This window comes from Augochlora pura, chromosome 5, assembly GCF_028453695.1.
Source record: "Augochlora pura isolate Apur16 chromosome 5, APUR_v2.2.1, whole genome shotgun sequence".
Classification (NCBI taxonomy): Eukaryota; Metazoa; Arthropoda; class Insecta; order Hymenoptera; family Halictidae; genus Augochlora; species Augochlora pura.
The window spans coordinates 17,737,785-17,761,070 of record NC_135776.1 but is presented as its reverse complement, the minus strand read 5'-3'; the positions used below and the strand labels follow the sequence as shown (position 1 = coordinate 17,761,070).

Below are 23,286 nucleotides of genomic sequence, written 5' to 3'. Positions count from 1 at the left end.
TATTATTATCTGTAGATAATTTTAGCGTAAAGTTTGAGTGTTTTGACACAACGTGATTTGGCGCTGTACGAACCTTTAAACTAGAGGTCTCTATCTGGAACGAAGCAAATGATTTCTACCAGAATTTACAAAGGCATGTGGCGCTAACACGTAGATATTTAATTATGAAGAAATTATTTAAAACTATCTTGTAAAATGGTATATCATTTGCAATACATAGGAACTACTCGATTGATTATTGGTTTATAAAGCGTTGCTTTAATAACAGCAAATTTAGCCTTAAGGGATCAATGAATCGCTCCTTTGTTGAGAAACAAGTTAATGACTCTGTGAATGACCCGATAATGGATTCACTTACTCTGTTACTTGTTATATAGGCATAGCAAGTCTCTGAAGTCATTCTATTCGCAGAAACTTAGGGACTCGGTAATTATTTGGAACGATAGAGTTTTTCAATTTACAGATTAAATTTCCGCAATCTAATCTAGGAATTTCTGTTATCTTTTCGCGATAATAATCCGATTTATCACCTCCGCGCAACCCGTATTGTTTTCCCCTGACACATTGCGCACAGTAATACGACTTGGTTTCGAATATTTCGAATTGGCGGGAATTCGAAAGTTTTTCATTTTAATAAAAAGGTAAATTTAAATTTTAGGTTCCCTCGGGGAATATGCGATCGATCCGGTCAGAATCGATGTATGTATCGCGGTACCGCTCGCCGAGAGACGCGGCCAACCTCAGAGCTGTTGTGAACAATGGCGACGTTTCGACGAAAGTGACATTTTAACGAACAAATGTGTGTCCACGCGTTAATGTTAATCCTCTTTTGTAGATGTTAATTACGCCCATTAGGTGTTCCCTTGGACGCGTCTCTGCACGACAATGGCTTTGAACGCGAACGCACTGTCCAGTGACATAAGCCGACGAAATCCACAAGATGAGTACGAGCTCATTCAGAGGATAGGTAGCGGAACGTACGGAGACGTTTATAAGGTTTGTAGACTGTAGAAATTTTGTCGTGATCGTAACGATCGCTCACTGCACACTGTACTTATTCTATCTTTGCAGGCCAAAAGACTTTCCATGAATGACCTCGCTGCTATTAAGGTTATCAAACTGGAACCAGGTGAGCTCTCTCAAATAGTTCCCAGTTTTTTTGAGCTCCCACTTACATTTTATTTCACGCGCATTGTTAATCGTAAATTTGAATTCTATCAGTGATTTCATTGTTGCTCAGTGATTTTTAACTTATGTGTTTTAGGGGATGATTTTGCAATTATTCAGCAAGAAATCCTGATGATGAAGGATTGCAGGCATCCAAATATAATTGCATATTATGGGAGCTACCTGAGAAGGGAAAAATTATGGATTTGTATGGAATATTGTGGAGGTGGTTCCCTGCAGGATATATATCACAGTATGATATTCTTATCACTATACCGTTTTATTACAACTTCTTGTGTTAGCTATTATATTTTTTAATTTTATTCTGTTACAGTAACTGGACCATTATCAGAAATACAAATAGCATATATGTGCCGAGAAACCCTGTTGGGACTAGCTTATCTACATAGTATGGGGAAGATGCATCGTGACATTAAAAGTGCCAATATATTATTAACTGAAGCGGGGGATGTAAAATTAGCAGACTTTGGAGTCTCTGCACAGATTACAGCCACTATCAATAAAAGGAAAAGTTTTATCGGCACCCCCTATTGGATGGCACCAGAGGTAGAATTACTTCTTCTCTCATGTGCATGTATGTACTTTAAATTGCATGCAACATTTGCATTTATAATTTTTAGGTGGCAGCTGTAGAAAGGAAAGGCGGCTACAATCAACTTTGTGATATTTGGGCATGTGGTATCACCGCGATAGAGCTGGCGGAATTGCAACCGCCCATGTTCGATTTGCATCCGATGCGAGCTCTTTTTCTTATGTCGAAGTCCGGTTTTAAACCGCCGACATTGAAAGACAAAGACAAGTGGAGTCCAACGTTTCACAATTTCGTGAAAGTCGCTCTCACAAAAAATCCTAAAAAACGACCAACGGCTGAGAAGCTGCTACAGGTTATTTATCTTTTTACAATTTAAGTTTTCTTACAAACATGAAAGAATTTGAAACTTCTGTGCAGATGATCATTTTAACGATTACTATTGTTTCAGCACGCATTTTTTCAAGGCGAAATGAGTAAACGTTTAGCTTTGGAATTGTTGCAGAAGGTATCGAATCCTAGTCATATGTTTACTGATTTAGAAGCTGACGAAGACGGAGCTGTACCGAATGTTCCACAAAGAATCGCTTCACGTCATACTGCAAGACCGAGACCAAAAAGCCCTATACCGCAATTAGATAGCGATGGTAAGGAATTCTAGAAGCCTAGTTACACATACTTTTATAAAAGGAAATTTTGTACACTTTGTAGATCAAATTAATCTAGATGGAACATTACAAAGAGAAGTAATATCGCCATCTGTTGATGGTAGTCCAGCATGGGATATTATGGACATCATGAATAATGTAAAGGTACCCCTTAATTCTTAAGCATTATCATTTATTTTTCCATAATTAATTACTTTGAATTACTTACTATAAATCTCTAGTATAATGATGAGTTCTACTTTTATATCCATGCGTAGACTGTTCATAATTGTGATGCACATCCAGACTGTGGTATTGGTACTGCATTCGAAGACGAGCAAGAAAAGTAAGTAAACTTTTAAAACAAATATTATTATGTAGCTCTTGATGTTATTCTAAAATTTGGGGAGGAGGGTTGATGCTATAAAGTCCTTCCACTAATATGGTAATTGCTGTTTCACTCTGTGACCAGTGATCGTCTGTAATTAGAACTTGTCTTGCTTTGCAAAAGACATTTTTGAATTGTAAAATTACTTGAGTATAGTTTGGAAGCAAGTAAAGTGAAACAGCAGTGTTATGTTAAGTTGCATATGGCACGTCTGCTTTTGCTTTGCATATGTTGCACTAGTTAGGATTTGATTCAAAACGCGGTAAGAAGAACGCAGTACACTTCTTTTAACTTTTTAAAATGGTTCCTTTCGGATAATTCAGGTGTACTCTTCTAAAACATGATATAGTTGTTTCTGTGTCAGTATTGTTGCTGCTAGCGAGACGACAGATACTAGAAAATCTCGTCGAAGCAAAACAGGCACAGAAATATTTCATATGAGTTTAAGGTAATTGCATACCGTACAAGTAGTTTGGTGTGGACATTTTTCACAGCTTTAAACTACTATTGAATAAACTTAACGTCTTATTTGTTGAAACTGTTTAATAATATAGACAAGATAATTTATGTTCAATTATCCGTACGTGTGTGCTATTTTAGTGCATGGTAATTTGTTGACAATCGTTGAAATTATCTACTGGAAAGAATTAGAACATGCAAACTGTTCTACAGAAACTTCTTCTTTTATTTTATTTCGTTTCGTATGTGCATGATGAAAGGTAATTAATATACAGACACGGTAATAATTCAGTCATCTAAGATTTCATACTTAGGTTTATATAAACATTATTTTCATTGCGTAAATTTACTTATATATTTACGTCTGTATGTACATTGTTAAATACGTCGATTGACTATGCATGTCGGTAATTTGCAATAGTATTTTATGCTTAATAATTTGAAAGTCTTACTGTTTTGTGCACCTTCTATGTAAGTACAGCAAATATTATTTACTATCTTCGCCACGTTAGATTTATTTTCTGTGGAAATACTAGCAATTATGATAGCATTTTCGTGAACAGCTTTCATATAAATGTTGCACATTCGGTAAAAACAAGTCGTAAACGTAATGTAAACGTTACCTTTGATATTGCGCAATAAAAGAGATTTAATACCGAATGTGAAGCATGCAATCTTACTTAAATTACATAGGTGCGATTAAAACTTGTTATCTTTATGGGTGTTACAAAGCAATTTTGACACAGCATTTGGAATACAAAATACTTAATATGTGACTCTTACATTGTGCCTGGTTCTTGCTCAAATTTAATTTTCGCAAGTTGTTCCTATTTCAATACATCATAAACCTAATTTCTCTGATCAGTTTGTAATTTTAATAATTTCTCCCTACAGGAGTCTATTGCAGTACATTGATGAGGAGTTGTTGCTAAGGTATTGGCAGGTAACCCTTTTCCCTTGCACCTTGCACCATGCACTTACGTTTCCTAATGCTATGCATTGAATTACTTTCTTTATATTGCAGCTCTATGATGATTATTAACTGATACCCCAAAGTCCTTTAACAACTTTTCTTTTATTGCATCGTAGCAAGGAGCACTTGAATTCATTTCGCTATTTATTTGCATTAAGCGTTTATTTCATTTACATTTGTTTATTATTTTTCATTTTTATTCGAACACACCTCCGATAAACGGTAATATGTATTAATAATATACTTGTCACACACATACAGATACTTTTTTATATGGCATTTCATATTTTCAGAGTATGCTTCAATGAAAGTATGGTATTGTTAACGCCGTTCATCGCATGTTAGTTTTTTATTAGATGATTCTGTTTTGAATCTGATGACCATATTGGTGGTGGAAGTTCATATGCCTATTATAGAGATTGCAGGAGTGTACAGGAATTTACATGTATTATAATTAATTCAATATCAGCAAGCAGAAATTCAACAGAATTTCTAAGAACAAAAATTGTGTAATCGTTTTATAGTATATGATTATAGTTTCATGTGTGCAGGGGGAATGCAATGTCGATGGTTGGTGGGCATTGCGACCAGCTATATTCCCTGCAGTAAGTAATTAACCAAATGTAATAGTAGATTGTTTTGCCTTTGGTTGTAGACACAGCTCAGTTATTTTTTAGTTACTTTTATTTGGAAGTAACGATGGTCTTTAATTTTAAAACGAACGATCGGTGAACATGTACTCAAGAATGTGGCTTCAATTCCTTGAAGGATTCTAATTTTATACTAATAGCTTCTTGTAATCCATTTCCGGTTGGACAAGCAATATTATTAACAATTATGGTGACATAATGTATTGACTTAACATAGGTAATATGTTTGCATTTTAAGCATTCCCAGTTTCACTTGCATGGGAAAACATTTCTGTTATATTATTTTGAATTTAAAGTTTTCCCAACAAGTGTACTTGCTAGTAAATGTCCTGTACATTTAAACAATACTGTATTGTATAATATTCTCTTTCTGAACGTCTCATACTTATGCATAATCAAATGAATTTCATTGTTATCATTATAGTATTACATATAATTCTGTAATACTTTAATTATAATGAATTTGCAGTCCCTTCCTTCCATCTGCTAACATTCTTTCTCACATATTCCATATCTACAGTAATTGGTGTCTCATGAAGGTCTCATGTGAAATTAGATTGTACGTATGCTTCTAATTCCAAATCAGTTATTATTAACTTATCATTTATTATTTACTAACTCAGTATCGTCTATATTTTGGAAGAAAATATATACTCTTATTGAATACTAACATTGTTTTACACTTTTCTTTTTCCAGAGCTACGCTTCCCCTGGGAGAGTCATCAAATGATTGCGAATTGCACTGCCCATACTATAACATGTCAGGTAAGAAATTAGTTTTGCTATTGTTACTACCACTACATTAGATTGTGTACAAAATAGCACATTATATTCAAGACTTCCATATCAAACAAAGGCATTGTACATATAAACACTTGCTCATCTATCTGTTAAAATACAGTAGCACATTGTAATGCATAGATTCGTGACACATGAATGATGTGGAGGTTCTGAACAGGTTTGAATAAACCATGGTAGTAGTATAAATAGTAGGTTCGGTGCTTAGGATCTCAAGCAAGCCCCAGGCGTCACAGCTCTGTGGACGAGTTGTATGGTTTGGTGAGCAGTTCACAATCCCTAACTGCTGCCAATGGACAACGTCAACGATCTCTCTCGGACAGTGGTCCCAGAGATGAGACCTCACAGTCTAATGGTAGGAGCACGCCAATCTTCGAGTTCGTTTTGTATAAATCTCCCCAAAGCCATCTTGTTCCTTCAAAAAGTAATAGCCCACCGCTTATTAAAAACATGTTCATCGAATTTCATTCTTCATGGACACACATTTACCGATAACAGACTGTAACAGGTATCATAGCTTCTAAGATACAAATCTAATAATACAATAACTTTTTTTAACATTTTTGTACATACCACTTTTTACAATATACATACCGGTTTTCGATTAAAAATTGTTTGCCAGACAATCTACTGTTGGACTTCTCGTATGGTATAATTCATTGATTGATGTAAGTAATCATTAGATTGTAGACCTAGAGAGAATCTAACAATTTTCAATGTTTCTAATTTCATCTGTTCATTTGTATCATAAATTCTGTAGTCTATTAATTGTAAGTGGTACATGTCATTGATCAGGACAAATAATGAGACCCGCAGTTAACAGAAAAGTGTTTTGCTAGGTCAAAACGAGGCACCAGGTGATGGAGATAGAGAAAGCATGAGTCCGGACTTATTATCAGACACCCCACCTGTTCCGCCAAGGAGAAGGGACAGGAAGCGTCATACTCCACCGAGACCTATCAGCAATGGACTGCCGCCCACGCCCAAAGTGCACATGGGAGCGTGTTTTTCAAAAGTGATCTCTTTATTCTTATTCTCTTTCATTAATTTGTCTAATTAATATTAAACGGATATGTTCTGCTTAGGTATTCAATGGTTGTCCTCTAAGAATACATTGCACTGCGAGTTGGATCCATCCAGATACAAGAGATCAGCACCTATTGATTGCAGCAGAAGAAGGAATTTACAATCTGAACCTAAATGAACTTCATGAGACTGCTATAGATCAGTTGTATCCCAGACGTACTATCTGGATGTATGTCATCAAGGATGTTCTCATGTCTTTGTCTGGTAAAACCCCGCAATTGTACAGACACGACCTGCTAGCAATGCAAAGCAAACAGAGCCACAGGTTTTCATTGCACATGAACAAAATACCAGAGAGATTAGTGCCCAGAAAGTTTGCCTTAACGACCAAGGTCCCAGACACAAAGGGATGCACCAAGTGTTGCGTTGGGAGAAACCCATACAACGGGTAGGTTTATAAACTTATAATAATTAATCCTTTTGGGGATACTATTGTATACGCTCGTTTCGCAAATTAAAACATGCCATAAAGTTTATAGTTTAAATAGTAGAACTAAAAGGTTAATCTAGTTTATAATGCAGGTACAAATATCTTTGTGGTGCGATGCCTACGGGAATATTTCTGATGCAATGGTATGACCCGCTGAACAAGTTCATGCTTCTGAAGCACTTTGATTGTACTCTGCCGTCGCCATTGAACGTGTTTGAGATCATTATAACGCCCGAAATGGAGTATCCAATGGTATGCGTGTCCGTGAAGCAACCATATCAGCAGAACAAATTGAAATTAGATTTGATTAATATGAATTCGGGAGCGAGCTGGTTTCACAGTGATGAACTAGAAGATATGGATGGTTCAGGTATATATTTATCCTTTATATTTCGATTCATTTTCATCACAAACCTTTTCGATGCTGTCGACGCGTACATACGTTAGAATTTGCTATAAGTTAAAATTCATGCTACATCGAAAGTGTTAAAACAACTTGTAGATTAACCCAGATATGTTTCTGTAGCCACTGTGATACCAAGAAGAGAAAACCTTCATGTAATCAATGTAACTCAATTGGAGAAGAATGCTATATTAGTATGTTATGACAGTAAGTAGCTAAAGATAAATTTTATATAAGAGTTTATGTCACTGTGATTTAAACTGAGACTATTTCAGATGTAGTGAAAGTAGTGACACCACAAGGAAAACCTAGATCAACCAGAAGGCATATGTCAGAGTTACATTTCAACTTTCAAATCGAGTCCATTAGTAAGTTTCTCGTATCCTATAGTAAATATAAATGCACGAAAATCTGCAGCTTGCTAATAATACATAATGTTTTCTGCAGTTTGTTTGCCAGACAGCGTACTAGCATTTCATAAGCATGGTATGCAGGGTAGGAGTTTCAAGAATGGTGAAGTCACACAGGAGATTAGTGACCCGAGTAGAACGTACAGATTGTTAGGATCTGACAAGTATGCTGTCTTTTTCAATATAGTAAGAAATTTAGAATTAACTTAATCGGAATTAAATAAAAATTTCGGTCAATAGAGTGGTGATGTTGGAGAGTCACTTGGTCCAGTCAGGTACGCTGACAGAATCCGAGGGAGCGGACTTGTACATACTTGCTGGGCACGAGGCCAGTTACTAAAGGTTGCGTCTTCCAACTGTGAACGTGCTGGATTGGTGTGTCTCAAATGATTCGTGATTATCATAGACTGCGTGTAAAGTGAAAACAAACGAGACTGTAACTGAAAGAGGCAGTGGTCGACTTTGGTAAGAGAATATTGTTAATTATTCTATTTAAAAACGAACATGTAATGGGACGGAAAAAGACAGCGTGCATGTTGTTTCGTCACTGTTCTCCGTATAGTCGATGCTGCATAGACTGGGTTATTTACCGAGGACATTTTTAAAACGTAAAAAAAAACAGATCTAGGGTTTAGGAATCAAAATCTAAAACACACCAAAAAAAAAAAAATAAGAAAATAAAAAATAGAGACAACAGTGAGAGAGAATGGAATATCGGAAAACAGCAGGAATATATTTAAAGTCACGTGTAAATTTGCCCTTATGCCTGACAAAATAAAGCTTATACCGATCGATTCTCTTAAAATTAAAGGAACAAACATAGCACGTCGCAGAAATCTGTAGACTCGAGTATTCGTTTTAAAATATTTGTTCGAATTTCAATTTAATCTGATCGCAACGTAAATACATTTTAAAATATTCAAGCCACGTGTCACGCACGGGCAGTTGTAGATATGCGAATATTTATATTTTTAGAATGATTTTAGACTGTACCATAATATAGGAAACCCTCTGCATCCTGGATACAAATTCATTGGGGGGGTTAAGATATTGGCCAAAGATAGTCTAAGTAGTATAGATCAGCAACAGAAACAACGATTTAACTAGAAATTAATCACGGGATGGCCAGTTCTATAACTTAGGGATCGGGTGTTTGTTATTTCTGTGCAATAAATAAATGTAAACTCACGATTGTTTCGTATAAGTTTTGCTTTGGTAGGCATTGGGCTGTTGCATCAAAGTTATTTTAATAAGACATTGCGTTCATCAGTGTCTCTAATTTTGGACAATTGTACATGGAAATACAGTATACACGGCAAAGTAGTTTATAATGGCAATCATAAATGATTTATTTTGAGAAGCGTATATGTGGGAGATGGCTTAGCAAAATGATTCGTTTAAACAGATTCGAAAAAAGAAAAAAACGTTTTAATACATAAAACCGAGTAATATCTATGTACAACCATGGAACATTTTAAATTACGTGATTAATTCTTAGCATTGATAATCAATCCTAAAACGAAATTAGAACGATACATCTCGTGTTTCTTTCTCAATTAAGGTTCTCTTAAAGAAAGGAAATATTTTATGAACACGATTACGTCGTGCGCGTTTTGGAAAATGAGCTTTTCCAGCAACTAGAACGCGCAGATATCGATGGGACGTTGGTATTTTTCTTCATAGATAAAACGGAGTTACTTGAATGGTTTCTAAGACTGGAAGAAACGAGGATTTCTTATTCGCGAAAGACTTTCTTAAATACGGGAGACGGTGTGTATTCAGGAGGAAGAGTGCTGGATGAAGTATAATTCAGAGTCACACTTTATTGCGAGAGTTGCTTGACGCATTTTGAGTTCACGTTTCGCTTCTTGATCGTCGAGATTACGTTGATTCATGATCAGGAACGAAATTTCTCGCGGTATCGTACAATTCTTCGAGTTCGAAGCCTTTAAAATGATTTCGTTGAATTAGCCTTAATCGACACTATGTGATATATCGTTTTGCACGGCTACTGGTTCATCCAAGTACCGTGCGATATATTAGTTTTCCTGTTTACAAGTAACGTTCGGTAAAAAAAGAAAAGGAAAAAATGATCAAGAAGAAAGAAAGGAGAAACGTAAAATGACTTTGACCTGCACTGATTTTTAAAAATAACAGTTTAAGCGTTTGTAAATAGACTTTTTATTTATCGAGGAAGCTGTCTATATTGTTTATGTAATTTAATAATACTCATTTAACGATATTTCCGTTGTGTTAAGGAGTCGCGAACGATAAACGTTTCGGACGGTGAATTTAAATGGGTATATAATAGAGAAATTAACGGTGAGCTGCGTGCAGCAATTAGTATGGAATAAAAGACAAGACAGCGCTTATAAAAATATTTGTTTTAGATTATAATTGTATTACCTACAACTGTTACGTTAGGTTTAGTGGTAGCTGCTGCGAAATTTAAGTTTCTAGAATTTTAAACGAATTGATTGTTACGCATATCGAAGAAAAGACATTCGAAACTAAAGAGAAAAAATAATAGATCTCACTGTAACGGTCGCTTGACAAAACTTTGACAAGACCTTAGACGGGTCTAAACGTAATCGATAACAAAAAAAAAAAGAAAAAAAGGTAACAAGTAATCGTAGGTCATTAGTCGCCTAACGTGTTACTAACATAATTGAATTAATCGAAAGCAAGACATTCGATGTTGAGAGTTTAAGTAATTAAGGAGACTAATTGAAAATGCTTTTTCGTATAGCTAAACGAATTCTGTTAGACTAAATATGCAGATTTCTATTTTAATATTAGTACGTCTAAATATCACATAATTCTTCATTGGGCCTTTGAGAAGTAAAAAAAAAATATTAGATGGATAACGAGTAATTTAAATAATAAAGAGATCTATTAACGATTCGTCACGTATACAGTTTGTCCACGATATACATTATACGTAATAGAAGAATAATTTGATACCGCTTCTATTTGATTGAATTCGACCTTCGTCTGTGTCCTTCTAGATGCGAGATTAGCAGCGTTGTAACCGATTATGGTATCTGGCACTTTTCCATCCATTGTAGATCCATTGATTGCAAACCGAAAGACCGCTGATTTGCAACAGGACCGATGAATCGAGATGTAAATTGAACTAGGAAAGATGGGGAATGGGCAGAGTAAAAAATTATCTTGGAAATGTTGAGATATTTTGGTATTTTATATGAAGATTTGCTCTGTAAATAGGATGTAGGTTACTAAAGAAAGTATTACGCTATTAAATGTTTACTATAATATTCGAATGCTTATCGCCGGTAACTAATTATTACGTTACATATTCGTTACGTATTCGGCGTCGAGGCATCGGTAGGTGTTAACACACGAAAAAGAGAGAAGCTACGGGCAGTTCGCTTAAGCATAATCGCCACCGATGCCAAGACCCGAGATGCATAGTATCGCGGGATTTATTACTGCAATGTAGAAGGTGGGGTTGCGTTCTAAGACAGAACAACAATCCGCGCTGATAATTCTTTCGACGAACAAATGGAAATGATTGTGTTCAGAATATGTCCAAGATAGATCATTTTCGCTGCATCGAATGTCACTCCTGTCTTGCATAATTTGTTTCGGACGCGCTTGTTTCTTCAAACACGTCGTTTTAGCATATAGTAGCATTTAACGCTCTGTTAACGCGTCGACTACCTCTGAATAAAGGAAGACCTTTGAAAAAATATATTCAGAGTCTACAATCGAACAATGAATAATTTAAAAACGATTTCTAGAAGACGATTCGTTGGGACAAACTCTGCTGAAAGTGCGTGGAACAGCGTCTTCGTTATCGAGATAGAAATCAATTTAAAATAGACACTGTCTACAGGTGGTATAACGTTGACATAACGTTATACCACCATATAGGTTGACATAACGTTGAATGAAATTTTCTCAAAAACGAAGTCACCCATAGAGAAATACTATTCTACGTATTTTCTTCAGAATAGTTCTCCACTTACGGTCCCGCCGCGGGACCTCCTGTGAAGAGGTAGCCAACGCGTTCAAGTCCAAGCACTCGAAGTAGCATTGAAACGCGCACGCACAAAACGAACAAATAGCTCGAGCAAACGATCGAACAGAGACGATTAACGGAGACGATTATACACGTTGCTGTTGTACACGTTGATGTGGCATTAGAGACAAAAGAGAGAGGGAGAGAGAGATGTTTTCAGGGAACCAAGCAGGCCCGCGTCACAGTATACATATGCAGAGACACGCGTGCGTGCATATGTATACAGCGTCGACGGTTAGTTCGCGGTTACAATCAGTGCTTAAGCAATCAAACGCTAGGGAGAAAAAGGGTGTAATCGAATGGCGGGATCTTGTAATTAAAGCGAGAATGTGAAAAGAGATGTCTTCCCTGGGTCCGCGACACATACGGCACCATTAGAGGACGTTACGATCGTCGCCATACAGAAGGAAATCATTTATTTTGTAATAACCGAGTCGCCGACGTTCTATTCTTCTGTTTAGACACACGCCTGTACAGAAAGTAATTCGAGTTCTGTGCCGCGGCACAGGAATTTCGATGGATTCGTCGAGAGCCGAGCACACGGATCCGCGGGGCGCGCGTTATTTTTCCTGTGTTCGTGTAATTACTGCGAGGGGGGGATCACGGTTGCGTGCATGGCGTAAAACAAGGGTGTAAACGAGAAAGGCTTACGCTTTGTAAATGTGAGATATTCCGGGGTACGTATTACGGTGTGGTGTAGAGACATAGACGATTAGAACCTACTGGTGACGCGAGGAGTCTACAAGCTTGGAAAAGTATGCGCATTGTACGGATGCATGTGTGTATGGATGCGAGAACGTATGTACAAAGAATGTATCCGCATTGGTAATGTAAGCAGGGTCCGCGTTACATTCGACCGTCTCTAGAACAATTGTTCGGCTAATTTCACGCACAATCGCTACTTTGCTCTCGCACGTTTTCTCGGTGGAAAATCTCGTTGATTTTCTAGGCCACGGAATGCGACGAGAGACTCTTCGTCCCCCTGCATATATTACCGATCGTTACGAGTCGATAGTCGTTCGATTTCTTCATTATCGTGAAACGTACGTGTACCGATATCTGTGTAATCTTCTACTTCGATAACGTCGTCAATAGCTACACTGCAATGTTACCTGGCAAAGTTTTGTATTATTCTAAAGACAATAATTTCATTCACAGCGACGAGGTACGTTCCAGCAGAACGTAATCGATTGACGTTTGACGCGATAGGAATGACGATGAGAATGGTCACGATTTTAAAGGAGAGGAAAGAGCGTAATGTCTCGACACATCTCGTACGCAGATTCTACATATCCGTGTTCCGCAGGGTCGCCGGAAGAGCTTCGAGCCCTTCGAGCAGAAAGCTTCCAAGTTCTTCCGACAAACCTTGACATCACCTCGACCACGAAAATTTTAATCACGTCCCTCACATAGCGTTTCGTTGAATGTAGTGCATAGCTGAGATTCCGTTTCGTTTTTCGATCGGGCGTCGACGCGTGCACGTGTCGGGTCGCGCGAGTCTTGTAAATTGATTTACCGCGATCACGGACCCGCCGCGTGTGTTCTTACCGCGGAGATGCGTCGCGTCGCGATCGGGTCGCCCGATTCCATGCGATTTTATTGCGAGTTTATGGAATTGAGAAGTTGATCGTTCCCGTGTTCTTGAATCATTCGTACAGTTAGAACGAAGATTGTAGTAGGTCTCTTAGCAGTAGGACAATTAGTACAGCGATTAACATGTACCTGTCCATATTGACCAGATCGACGCCCTTGCCTCTACACACGAAATCATTACGGTCTTGAACGATACTTCCACTGATAGCTCGTTCTGTTGTTACACCTTCGATTGGCGAACGTAAACGTTTCGCACGGCGGCGAACGGAGGGAGGTAAGCTTTATCTCTTTCCGATTCATCGAAATTTTGATTGTAATTCCTCGGTGTTGATATTAGCACATTGTTAATGGGTAGTTGCGTTCAATTGGTACTCGATTTTCTATCGTACATTATTGTTTCTGGTGGAAGTGGGAAAGTCGAAGAATGATTCAAGTGGGGCAAGCGAGTTCGTATTGTAGAAACGACGAGCTGGCTTAGAGGAAATGAAACAAAACGAGAAAAATACGTGAAGAAGAAACAGAGAGAATTATTCATATATATATATACACATACATATATATATGAATACAAATATTATATAAATATATATTTAATAAAATTCTTTAAAGAGAAATGTAAGTTCAAAGAGATATAGATCGGCGCGGATTAAAGACGGGAGGAGATTAGTTCGCGCTCGCAGGGAACAGTCACCGATTGTTGCCAAAGTTTTGCGGATTCAATTATACAGGTCGCAAGTAGAGGTAACTAGGATAACAGACGTATAAATTAAAATTGCGATTGAGCACTTGTCTTGTAATAAAATAAGAGAATAATAGAGAAGAAAAGTTATAATAATTTTGTTTATCGAAGGGAATGAATTTTTTTAAAACAAAATCTGAAATTGTTCGAAACAAAAATAATTTTCGCAACACATAAACGTTACCCACGCTTGCTGTCCGTGTAAATAAATCCGTGAAAGTCTGGCATCGTTTGGTGACCGTTTCTTGTTAGTTTAAGGGAGGGACTATACCAGGAGATTGTTAATATGTCAATAGCAAGTTATTAACCAAAGCTTTAGCTGCGAATAGCTACGACGATTAATAAAATTATTCTTACAAGTGGAGTAGGATGACCACGCGTTGTTATCGCATAAATAAACTTTAGGTTTAAGCCGACGCTGCATAAGAAATGTTACCAACTTTTTCCAACCCCATTTCCCGTTACGACGGAAAAATAATCGATCGACCCTTGAGAAAAGAAATCTTTCAAGTATCTGCTCGTAACACTACTATGCTTGGAATATCTAAAAAAAAGCGGTATGCTAGGCCTTTTAATTTCCAATTAATAACGGCAGGATAGCTAAGGGTTGGAGAAACGCTGGTTCCACCTTTTCGATGCGCGAAACATCCCATTCGAAACACGAGAGACCAAATAGAATCGAGAATCAACTAATTGCATTTGGTTCGCCTCCGGATTAGTAAAAATATTCCGCACCGTATCGATGGGGTGTATCGAACAATGAAAATTGATTTTAGGTACGATCGATGCATTATGCGCAACTGTAAATGAGAATCTTAATTTATTCTTTATATTTATATTCGTAACTGGGACTAAAGAAGCTTGGATGATTTTCTCGTCGGGGGCGCACGGCTCCGATACGAAGCAACAATATGCAGGTCAAATGTATCATAGTTGTTACGGTTGTATATAATGTGTATAAGGAGTGGATCGTTTTTCTGTTCACGCGAAGCTTCTCACGCCCTCTTTTAGTCAATTCTCTTTTTTTCCTTTTTTATAAATACAGTATTGTGTAGCTAATTTATGAACGTTTATGTACCATTTCACTCGTATGTGTAAGCACGACTAGCCAAACCTCTGTAAATAGACACTCTCGTAATAAAACCTACCTGAAGTAATCGGTGACGCCTTCTTCTGGAATCTGAACTCTTGGCGACCCAGGTTCAAGTTCTATCTTCTCTTTTGTTAACTCCTCTGGCATTTTCCGTTCGTCACAATAACATTTGTCTATCGTCTCGAGTACTAAACGAATTTCGCACAGAAGCGTAGATTATACAATAGATTCTGATCGACACAACTACATCTATGCTAAATTCGTTTAACACTGGAAATGGCCAACTAACTATCTTTCTGGTCAATTGCATAAGTTAACGCTGTGCTCGGGTCTAGTCTAAAAATAATAAATTGCTGACTAAATCGTATAATTTTAATTGGAAACATAAATGACAAACAAATGAATACTGATAATAATCCGTTTGATTTATAGCGAACAAGTAAACTTGCGAGTTTCATACGAACTCATTAGGTTTCTCGAATAAATATAAAATAAAGGTTCAGCATGGATTTCAGTTTTCTCTTCATCTAAACGAGCCTATTTATTGTTCGGAGACGATAATACGATCGTTCAAGTTCTAACGAATTAATTGAATGTTCGTCGACGTTTACAATATTCAGTCGTTACAGATCCGACCAATAACGCGATACAGGGCGATTAGAATTCTCAGTGCAACAACTTCTCCCACTTGTCACACCCGGAGATTTTTCAATGACAATGAACAATGCAACGATATATTTAAATTTCTGTTCGAGATCAACATTAAAATTGCCTTCAATTACCCTGTATTGTTCGCATAAAATTTTCGCATGACAGTGATTAAATACGATATAACGTTAGATGAAAAATTATCACTCATAAATCATTTTCTTCTAATTAACCGCTGGTTCACGTGATACAACAAATCGTACGGCAGTATTCGTTTCGATGTTGTACAGTATACAGTGTACGCGCGGTTGAACACCAGAACTTCGTGTTTGCGAGAGAAGTAGTCGGTGTAAGGCACAAGTAGCATAAAGGGAAACGTAATGTGTACATGATGACCGCTCAATCTTCCTATCTTGAAACATTCGAAATAGTTGCAGTATCATTCGTAAACGTAATAGAATAAAACGATATTATTAGAGAAAAAGATAAAAGTTTTTATATAAAAAGAAATGTAACCTATACATGTACATATTATGCTTTCCAGTACAGCATCCGACTGTCATCTAGATCAATGTTACTCGTTCGCTCTCAAAGGACTCGTACTCATTACGCTACTACTTATCTTCCATCTCTTTCCCCACCAACATAATAAAATGTAATCTCAAACATTGTACTTTATCTCTCTTTATCGCAAATTTCCTAATCTATCCACACCATTGGCGAGTATTATTGATCTGGACATGGATCTCTTAACCCTTTCAAGATATCCTATCTCGCAACTTTTTTTTCTGCTCCGTTCTCGACCGTCCCCCCATCGAAGAACTAATAAAATTCTAACCAGAAAACATCCATCAATGTCAAAAGGGTTAAGAACGTGAAATTTGTGTCGAGTTCCCCACGCGGCGGGATTTGTACACATTCATTGGTATAAATTATGTCTCAACATGACCCTGCAACTGACCCACGATCTTCCTCACCCAACCCGCCTGGCTCTGACCCGCAGACACATCGTCCCTGTCCTCCCCGGCCCCTTTACAACTAGCGTGCAAACCATTGTTAAAGTATGCTCCACTTTCCGACAAAGAGGACTTTGCGTAGTCGAGGTCCTGACTCTTCACCGCGGGCTTTGCTTTCAAATAGTCTGGCTTTTGGGCAACGTTCGGTTTGCACTTTGCAGTCACATTGAACGTCTCTCGGTTCACTATCGACGCAGAACTGTCTGTCTTCCTCTTTGCAGGAACTGGGGGCGCTATTTTGCTTTTTAAGGCCACTTCTTCGTGTCCCGAGTACGGTCTGGCCACCAGGACCTCCTCGATATCGCTAAATATTGCACTGTCCCTAAACGCGTCGTCGACGTCTGCGTCCACGTAGTTCTCTATCGTCTCGAAGGACCGTTCGTAGAAGCTATCCGTCTCGCTCTCTCGGTTTTCCACGCTCTCCTCGTCGTCTTTCTCTTCTTTCTCCTTGGTCTGAGCTTTCAAGATCGAGGGTTGGAGTCGTTTACTATCCGAAAACAGTATAGAAGGATCCGCGTAGTCGGACTGAGCGATTCGAGCACCTAAACAGGAGCTACCTTGCTTGTAATACAACGACGAGACTCTAGAATCCGAAGACCCTTTAGCAGCACAGCCTACGAGCTCTTCGACGTCCGAGGACGCCTCTCTGGCGTGCTTCAGCTTGCCTTTCTTCTTCAATTTACCCGTGCTCAACGAACGGAAGTACTTTGTTCGTTCTAGCTCCTCGCTACACTCCAGGGTCTCCGTGCTCATAGTGTTCCTCAGCCCCTGGAGGCGGCTACCAGCTTTCGACAGCACGTTCTTGAAAATGGTGGAGCTGCCGCTGGTGTTCGCCCTGTAGATCTTATGATCCGGATGGATGTTGGTGGTCGTAGAAGAGGACATGTGGATTTCCGAGTAGGCATCAGTCAAGGTGTCGTCCAGAGAACATAAGAAGGTCGACGTGGAAGTTGAGACGGATGTGGGGAACTTGGCGATCCTACCCTGAGGCTGACACGACGAAGCGTACCTGTCAGACATTTTAGAAATAAACATCAAGAATTTCTTCAAGCTTTTCTTATGTTAAAATATAAAGAATAAAATTCATTACTGTTAGTTAGAGAATAAAAATTTCGTATATCCATAGAAATAACTCCGTTGCGCCACGACTTTAAAAATTCTCACAACTCTAACAAAAATGGTTCCACAATTAACTGTAAAAAAAGTGTAATACTGGTGTGTTAGTAAAAAATGATGATAAGTAGAAGCGTTAGTTGTGTTGTCACCGATGATTTTAGTTACAAATAAACGTACCTCTCCATGTCTTCCAGATTGATTTCCGCAGGTTTGTCGGAGGCTATAGTGAACGGTCGCTCGTTCATGGGTTTGCCGTCCCTCTGGAGGAACCGGGATTTGGTTACATTTTGGTTCGAATTCGGATTGATCTGGAAACTGCGCGGCAAAGAACCGCACTTCTGAGGAGACGTAGGCAGACCTTCGCAGCGCTTGGTCAGCCACACGGCCGGCCTGGTCGGGCTGTCGTTGTTCTCCAAATCCTTATCTTCGCGGAAACCTTCCCAGACGTGTTGGAGATTGTCGTAGTTGCCAAACCCTTTGCCAGAGTCTTCCCTGACATCTTCGCGATTACAAGAATCCCCGTTCACCTTCTCATTCTCCTTAGCTTCTACTTCTTTTGGTACTGGGGGAGGCTCCTCGCTTCTAGTCGTAGAGTTCTCCCGTATCCTCAAAGCAGTCTTGATGACCTTGCTTTCGGTGACGATGCTCTGCCTCTTGAACGCCTCGAACAGCGCCTTCTTCTCTTGCACGCGGTTCATTTTGTTTTTCAAGCCTGCGTCGTTCAGCTTGTTCTCGGTCTTGTTCAGATTGTCGTAGAGCAATTGCAATTGCGTCGGTTGATGATCCCTGGTGGACGACAAAGAGTTCCAAGTGTTGTTCGTTCTGACTAGTCGGTCTCTTTGCATTGCTCTGAGCCGCGCCATCCTGTTGTTGCTACTTTCCGTGATGTAATTCGTGTTCTCGGAATCGCTGTCGTCCGACGTGTCCGCGGACATGTGCTTGTTGAAACGCTGTTGCTGTCTAACGTTCAGAATGCTGTTCGTGCGATGCTTTTCCAACAGTTTCTGGAACTCTTGGTTTTGCATCAGAATGTGACCGACTATTTCCTCCACTGTTTGCGCTTGGGTCTGTTGTTCGGTGTTCTCTTTGGTTTCCGGAGGAGGGGAATTCTTCAACGGGTGCTGATCGTTCTCGGTGATCTTTGGTTCAATGGTCGTTGAACCCGAGTCGATCAAGTCCTTCTGTTCCTCGTCCGATTGGTTCAGGCACACGTAGGACTGGAAGCCAGGTTCCGATTTCCTTCTCCATCCGGTGAAGCGATCCTGAAGAGCGAACAATGTATTTAATTTGTTGGATAAGGGATTACGGTGTCTCGAGGTCAAACTTCGTACCTTCACTTTTGATCCCAGCCCGTCGGAAACCCTGAGACCTTGATCCCTGGAGTCTGTGATGCTCGATTCCTCGTTCTGGTTCTTTCTCGTCGATGCTGGAGAATCCTGAGGACACGGAAGCGCGCCGGTTTAGGGTAACCGAAGCGAGCAACGGGTTTTATAGTTTAACTGTTGTAATGATCTTTTTTTACCTCGGTTGTAGTCTCAGACTTTCTGCCATTTTTCTTGAATTTCTGCCTAAGCCCGGTTTCCGAGCGCCGCCTTTCTCGTTCCTGCTTTCTCTTCTCTAAGTACTCTGGCGGCGCGGAGTATTGCTTCTTGGTTGATCCTCTATCTGCCAGAGCGTCATCTGCAACCGTAACGTCAGCTTAGTCTGTCTTAACGAAGTCACAGATATTTAGCAGAATTTAAAGGTCGAAATGCAAATTACCCTCTGGTTGTGTCTGGCCGAGCTGCAAAACCAACTGTCTCGCATGGGAAGGTATCACCGCATTATAGTTCTCGAGAATCACCCTTTTTATCTGCAGTGTCCATTCTCTTTTCTGTTCCAAGTTTCTCGCCTTCGAACACAATAACTGAATTATATATACAGTATTAATAACTGAAAGGGAAATGTTCTTAATTGGACGTTTATTATCGTATAATGAACTAGTGGCAGAGAGTATTGTAGACGAGTAATAGGACGCATTGTTACCTGCAAAGTATACTGCAGTCGTGGATTATCAAACGGAATCACGTGGAAGCTAAGCGGTTCTCCCGGTATGCTTTCGATGAGCATCAAGTTGGAACACTGTTGAGATCGTAATAGTTTTTTTTATGAAAACTGTTCAGAGAAATAAAGTAGAAGTGGAGAGAGAGAGAGAGAGAGAGGGAGGACTGTACCATAATGTGAGCTTTGTAGACTAGAAGTCCATCCTCTTTCTTCTTGGTGAGAAGAAGCATACGATCGAACAAAAAGGCGTGCCGAGGGGCTTTCGCCCCTCGCATTCTGAATCGTCCTTCCGCCACTAGCTCGCCGCTGGTGGTTAAATCTGGACCAGGCCAGCCGTACAGAAGGGACTGGATCTCTTGAACACGCACAGCGTGCTCGTGTCGTCGTTTCATCGCGTTTATGTGCTTCGCGATGCCAGTCATCGCGTCCAACGCTGCCTCGATCGCCTTCCTCCCTTCAGCCTCATCTTCTCTCGAATGACAGTCTACTCCGTACTCCTTCGACAGGTTCTGCAAGCCGACAAATCATTTAAATGTTCCAAATCGAATCGACTTCTTAACGGGCTAGAGCACAGTGAAACGAATGGTAATTCTAGATCGCAAAAAGTCATCGTTTTATCCCATTCGTAAGAAATTATTATTTTAAGTCTTGAATTGATGCATTCACATAGGTAGAATTATTTAATAAAATTATATAACTATGACTTTACGTATGCAATATACATGTAAATATGTTATTTATAATATAGATATAATTAGCCATAACGATTCGTCAATTTTACAAAAACTGCAGCTGAATATAATTTAAACTAAATACCGTAGAAGCATCAAAGTGAATATCTTTGAACACTTTGATAAAAAAGTAGCATTTAAATAAGTCTCCAAAATTTATCGTTGAATACATTATTTAAAAGCTATTGGTATATTAATATTCAGATATGCTAATATGCTAGATGATGCACGGTATATAAATGTAACGTTTAAATATAAATAGTATTAGCATCGATTTCTATTCTTATACATATGTATAGTTACTATATAAATTATTATGGGTGTCATTAGTGTCAGTGAACATTTCGGAGAAAGGAGATATGAAAAATATATTTATTTCGTTCCACCTAGACTGCCCATTCGTTCCATTGCGCACTGGTTTCCACACGGTAAAGCATCGCTCACCTCTAAGAGCAAATGGTACTTCAGGATCCTCTGGACCGGCTTAAGGAGAAAAGATCCGAGTGGCAACGCGTGTCTTAAAGCGGCTTGTCTTTCCCGAAACGCGTTCGCAGCTTCTACTTGACTCATTAAATCGGTCAACACCGAAACTGTCCTGTAAGGATGGTCTACATAAATGCCTAGCTTATACAGCGTATTTAATCATTTTCTTTATATTATCTAATCATTTCTTCGAGAAGAAAAAGAAAATTGATATTTGTTACATGTCCACATTCACTTAACACTAAACCTATTGAACAATAAAATTGATTTTTGTGCTTTGCCTAATGAGAGTGATAAGATCCAATTTATTTAGATCTCGTACAGTTTCTGTTACAACAGTTGTTCGAATAATGTAATTCATGCAATAATTTTCCATAAAATTGTCTTCATTGCTGTTATAATTTTAAAACGGGAAACCGTTCGTTTGACTGTGGTAGGTTTAGTGTTAACTGCTTAATACGTTAAGTGGCGACTATCAACCGCAAAAATGTCTACAATATCAAAGTCATTTAATCAATGCAACTGAAACTTAGAAAGATAAAATTTACAACAGCAACTATTGAATTTGCATTTTTGTATTCTAAAAATCTTGGCGACATTTATATGTATAAGTCACGTTACTATTTATTTACAATCGTTATTGCATCAACGCCGCAATAACGTTATATTAGAATTAATTAGAATTATAATAGTTACAATAATAATTAGAATTACAATAACATTGCAATAGAATGAATTTCAAAACCTAATTAAAAGCTAGTATTGCCCGTATATGACCATCGCGACACTCAACGTATCAAGGTAACATATTCAAGACAATAGAACAAAATTTGATTCGGACTTCAGAAAACAGTATAACGTTCATATTTGGCAAGTCGCTGCCAAAACTCTCCACCACAAGATTTCTCCGGCGATTTACCTTGGGTAATTGGTGCAGTACTCGGTGTACACCTTGAATCCTGAGTTGTGCTTGATAAATGTGTTTGCCATGCAAACAGGGTCCAAGCCGCACTTCTCTATTTCTTGAAGGAACTGACTGAAACAAAATCATCAAATTAATTACCGAAACCCGACTCGCAGATATATCATCGAAGGAAAATCCCGTTACCTGTTGAACTCGAAAATATCCTCGATATTACTAAATAAGTCGCCTAATTGCTTTCGATGGGCGAACGATGCCGGATCGTTTCTCCAAAATATAAGGTAACCCTGGAAAAAAACCATAAAGTTCTTTCATTCTGTTCGCCCGCTGAAGCAGGAAAAGACAGAGAAGCAAGACCACGTACTTGGATGATCTGTCGCAGGTGTTCCACGTAGATCGCCTCGGTGTCGACGATTTCGAGGAGCACTCTTTCCATGGGGTTCCGATGGGAGTCGCAGTACCGCGGCCTGTAGAACGGTGGATCCTCCTCCGCGCTGTTCCTTCTCTGGCCGCTGCCATCGTTACCGATGCGACAGTTCGACTCCGAGACGGTGACCACCCCGCTGTCGCCGGAACCTGCGCGATCGGAAAATTTCTTTAGAGTCATCGACGGGAATCGCGCGGCGATCGATTTAGTCGCGAACGCAACACCGGGGGAAGCGATCCGCGGTCGGAAATATTTTAGAAATTCGTTTCCCAATGTATCGGCCGACGGAGATTCCAAGGACTCCGACTTTCTCTCCGGCGCGGCGCCGCGTAATAACCAGCAATGACAGTAATGATAGCAACGGTGGCAATAAAGTTCTCTCTCGGCGTTCCGCGATCATCGAGGAAAACGTTGCTCCGCGGCCTGAATTGCGTGCCCCGAGAAAATGCGAGCCGTAAAGATCTGCGCA

At 39.1% G+C, this 23,286-nt stretch overlaps 2 protein-coding genes across 16 annotated transcripts in view; one reads left to right on the top strand and one right to left on the bottom strand.

Moving 5' to 3' along the window:
• Positions 1 to 748: 748 nt before the first annotated feature.
• The window catches only part of Hppy (MAP4K3-like protein hppy), a 34,299-nt gene continuing 11,761 nt past the window's right edge, over positions 749 to 23,286 (top strand). For 2 of the 14 annotated variants that reach the window (XM_078181719.1, XM_078181720.1), the window contains exons 1-19: positions 749 to 996; positions 1,072 to 1,129; positions 1,265 to 1,420; positions 1,502 to 1,734; positions 1,809 to 2,072; positions 2,169 to 2,364; positions 2,429 to 2,529; positions 2,643 to 2,710; positions 4,106 to 4,144; positions 4,736 to 4,789; positions 5,532 to 5,599; positions 5,841 to 5,987; positions 6,472 to 6,647; positions 6,718 to 7,106; positions 7,241 to 7,518; positions 7,675 to 7,758; positions 7,827 to 7,919; positions 7,999 to 8,125; positions 8,202 to 8,426. In XM_078181719.1, coding sequence (XP_078037845.1) covers positions 886 to 996; positions 1,072 to 1,129; positions 1,265 to 1,420; positions 1,502 to 1,734; positions 1,809 to 2,072; positions 2,169 to 2,364; positions 2,429 to 2,529; positions 2,643 to 2,710; positions 4,106 to 4,144; positions 4,736 to 4,789; positions 5,532 to 5,599; positions 5,841 to 5,987; positions 6,472 to 6,647; positions 6,718 to 7,106; positions 7,241 to 7,518; positions 7,675 to 7,758; positions 7,827 to 7,919; positions 7,999 to 8,125; positions 8,202 to 8,301 — 2,742 coding nt within the window. In that variant the 5' untranslated portion in view covers positions 749 to 885 and the 3' untranslated portion in view covers positions 8,302 to 8,426. Of the gene's footprint in view, positions 997 to 1,071; positions 1,130 to 1,264; positions 1,421 to 1,501; positions 1,735 to 1,808; positions 2,073 to 2,168; positions 2,365 to 2,428; positions 2,530 to 2,642; positions 2,711 to 4,105; positions 4,145 to 4,735; positions 4,790 to 5,531; positions 5,600 to 5,840; positions 5,988 to 6,471; positions 6,648 to 6,717; positions 7,107 to 7,240; positions 7,519 to 7,674; positions 7,759 to 7,826; positions 7,920 to 7,998; positions 8,126 to 8,201; positions 11,824 to 11,858; positions 12,308 to 17,815; positions 17,937 to 23,286 lie in introns of those variants that run through there. The other 12 variants (XM_078181717.1, XM_078181718.1, XM_078181725.1 and 9 more) reach the window with 12 other exon arrangements.
• The window catches only part of Gefmeso (Guanine nucleotide exchange factor in mesoderm), a 62,980-nt gene continuing 55,489 nt past the window's right edge, over positions 15,796 to 23,286 (bottom strand). For both annotated transcript variants that reach the window (XM_078181714.1, XM_078181715.1), the window contains exons 3-13: positions 22,755 to 22,966; positions 22,577 to 22,677; positions 22,388 to 22,504; positions 21,430 to 21,580; positions 20,425 to 20,763; positions 20,237 to 20,332; positions 19,973 to 20,102; positions 19,734 to 19,891; positions 19,543 to 19,647; positions 18,389 to 19,473; positions 15,796 to 18,104 (exon numbers count right to left, since the gene is read on the bottom strand). In XM_078181714.1, coding sequence (XP_078037840.1) covers positions 17,012 to 18,104; positions 18,389 to 19,473; positions 19,543 to 19,647; positions 19,734 to 19,891; positions 19,973 to 20,102; positions 20,237 to 20,332; positions 20,425 to 20,763; positions 21,430 to 21,580; positions 22,388 to 22,504; positions 22,577 to 22,677; positions 22,755 to 22,966 — 3,587 coding nt within the window. In that variant the 3' untranslated portion in view covers positions 15,796 to 17,011. The remainder of the gene's footprint in view (positions 18,105 to 18,388; positions 19,474 to 19,542; positions 19,648 to 19,733; positions 19,892 to 19,972; positions 20,103 to 20,236; positions 20,333 to 20,424; positions 20,764 to 21,429; positions 21,581 to 22,387; positions 22,505 to 22,576; positions 22,678 to 22,754; positions 22,967 to 23,286) is intronic.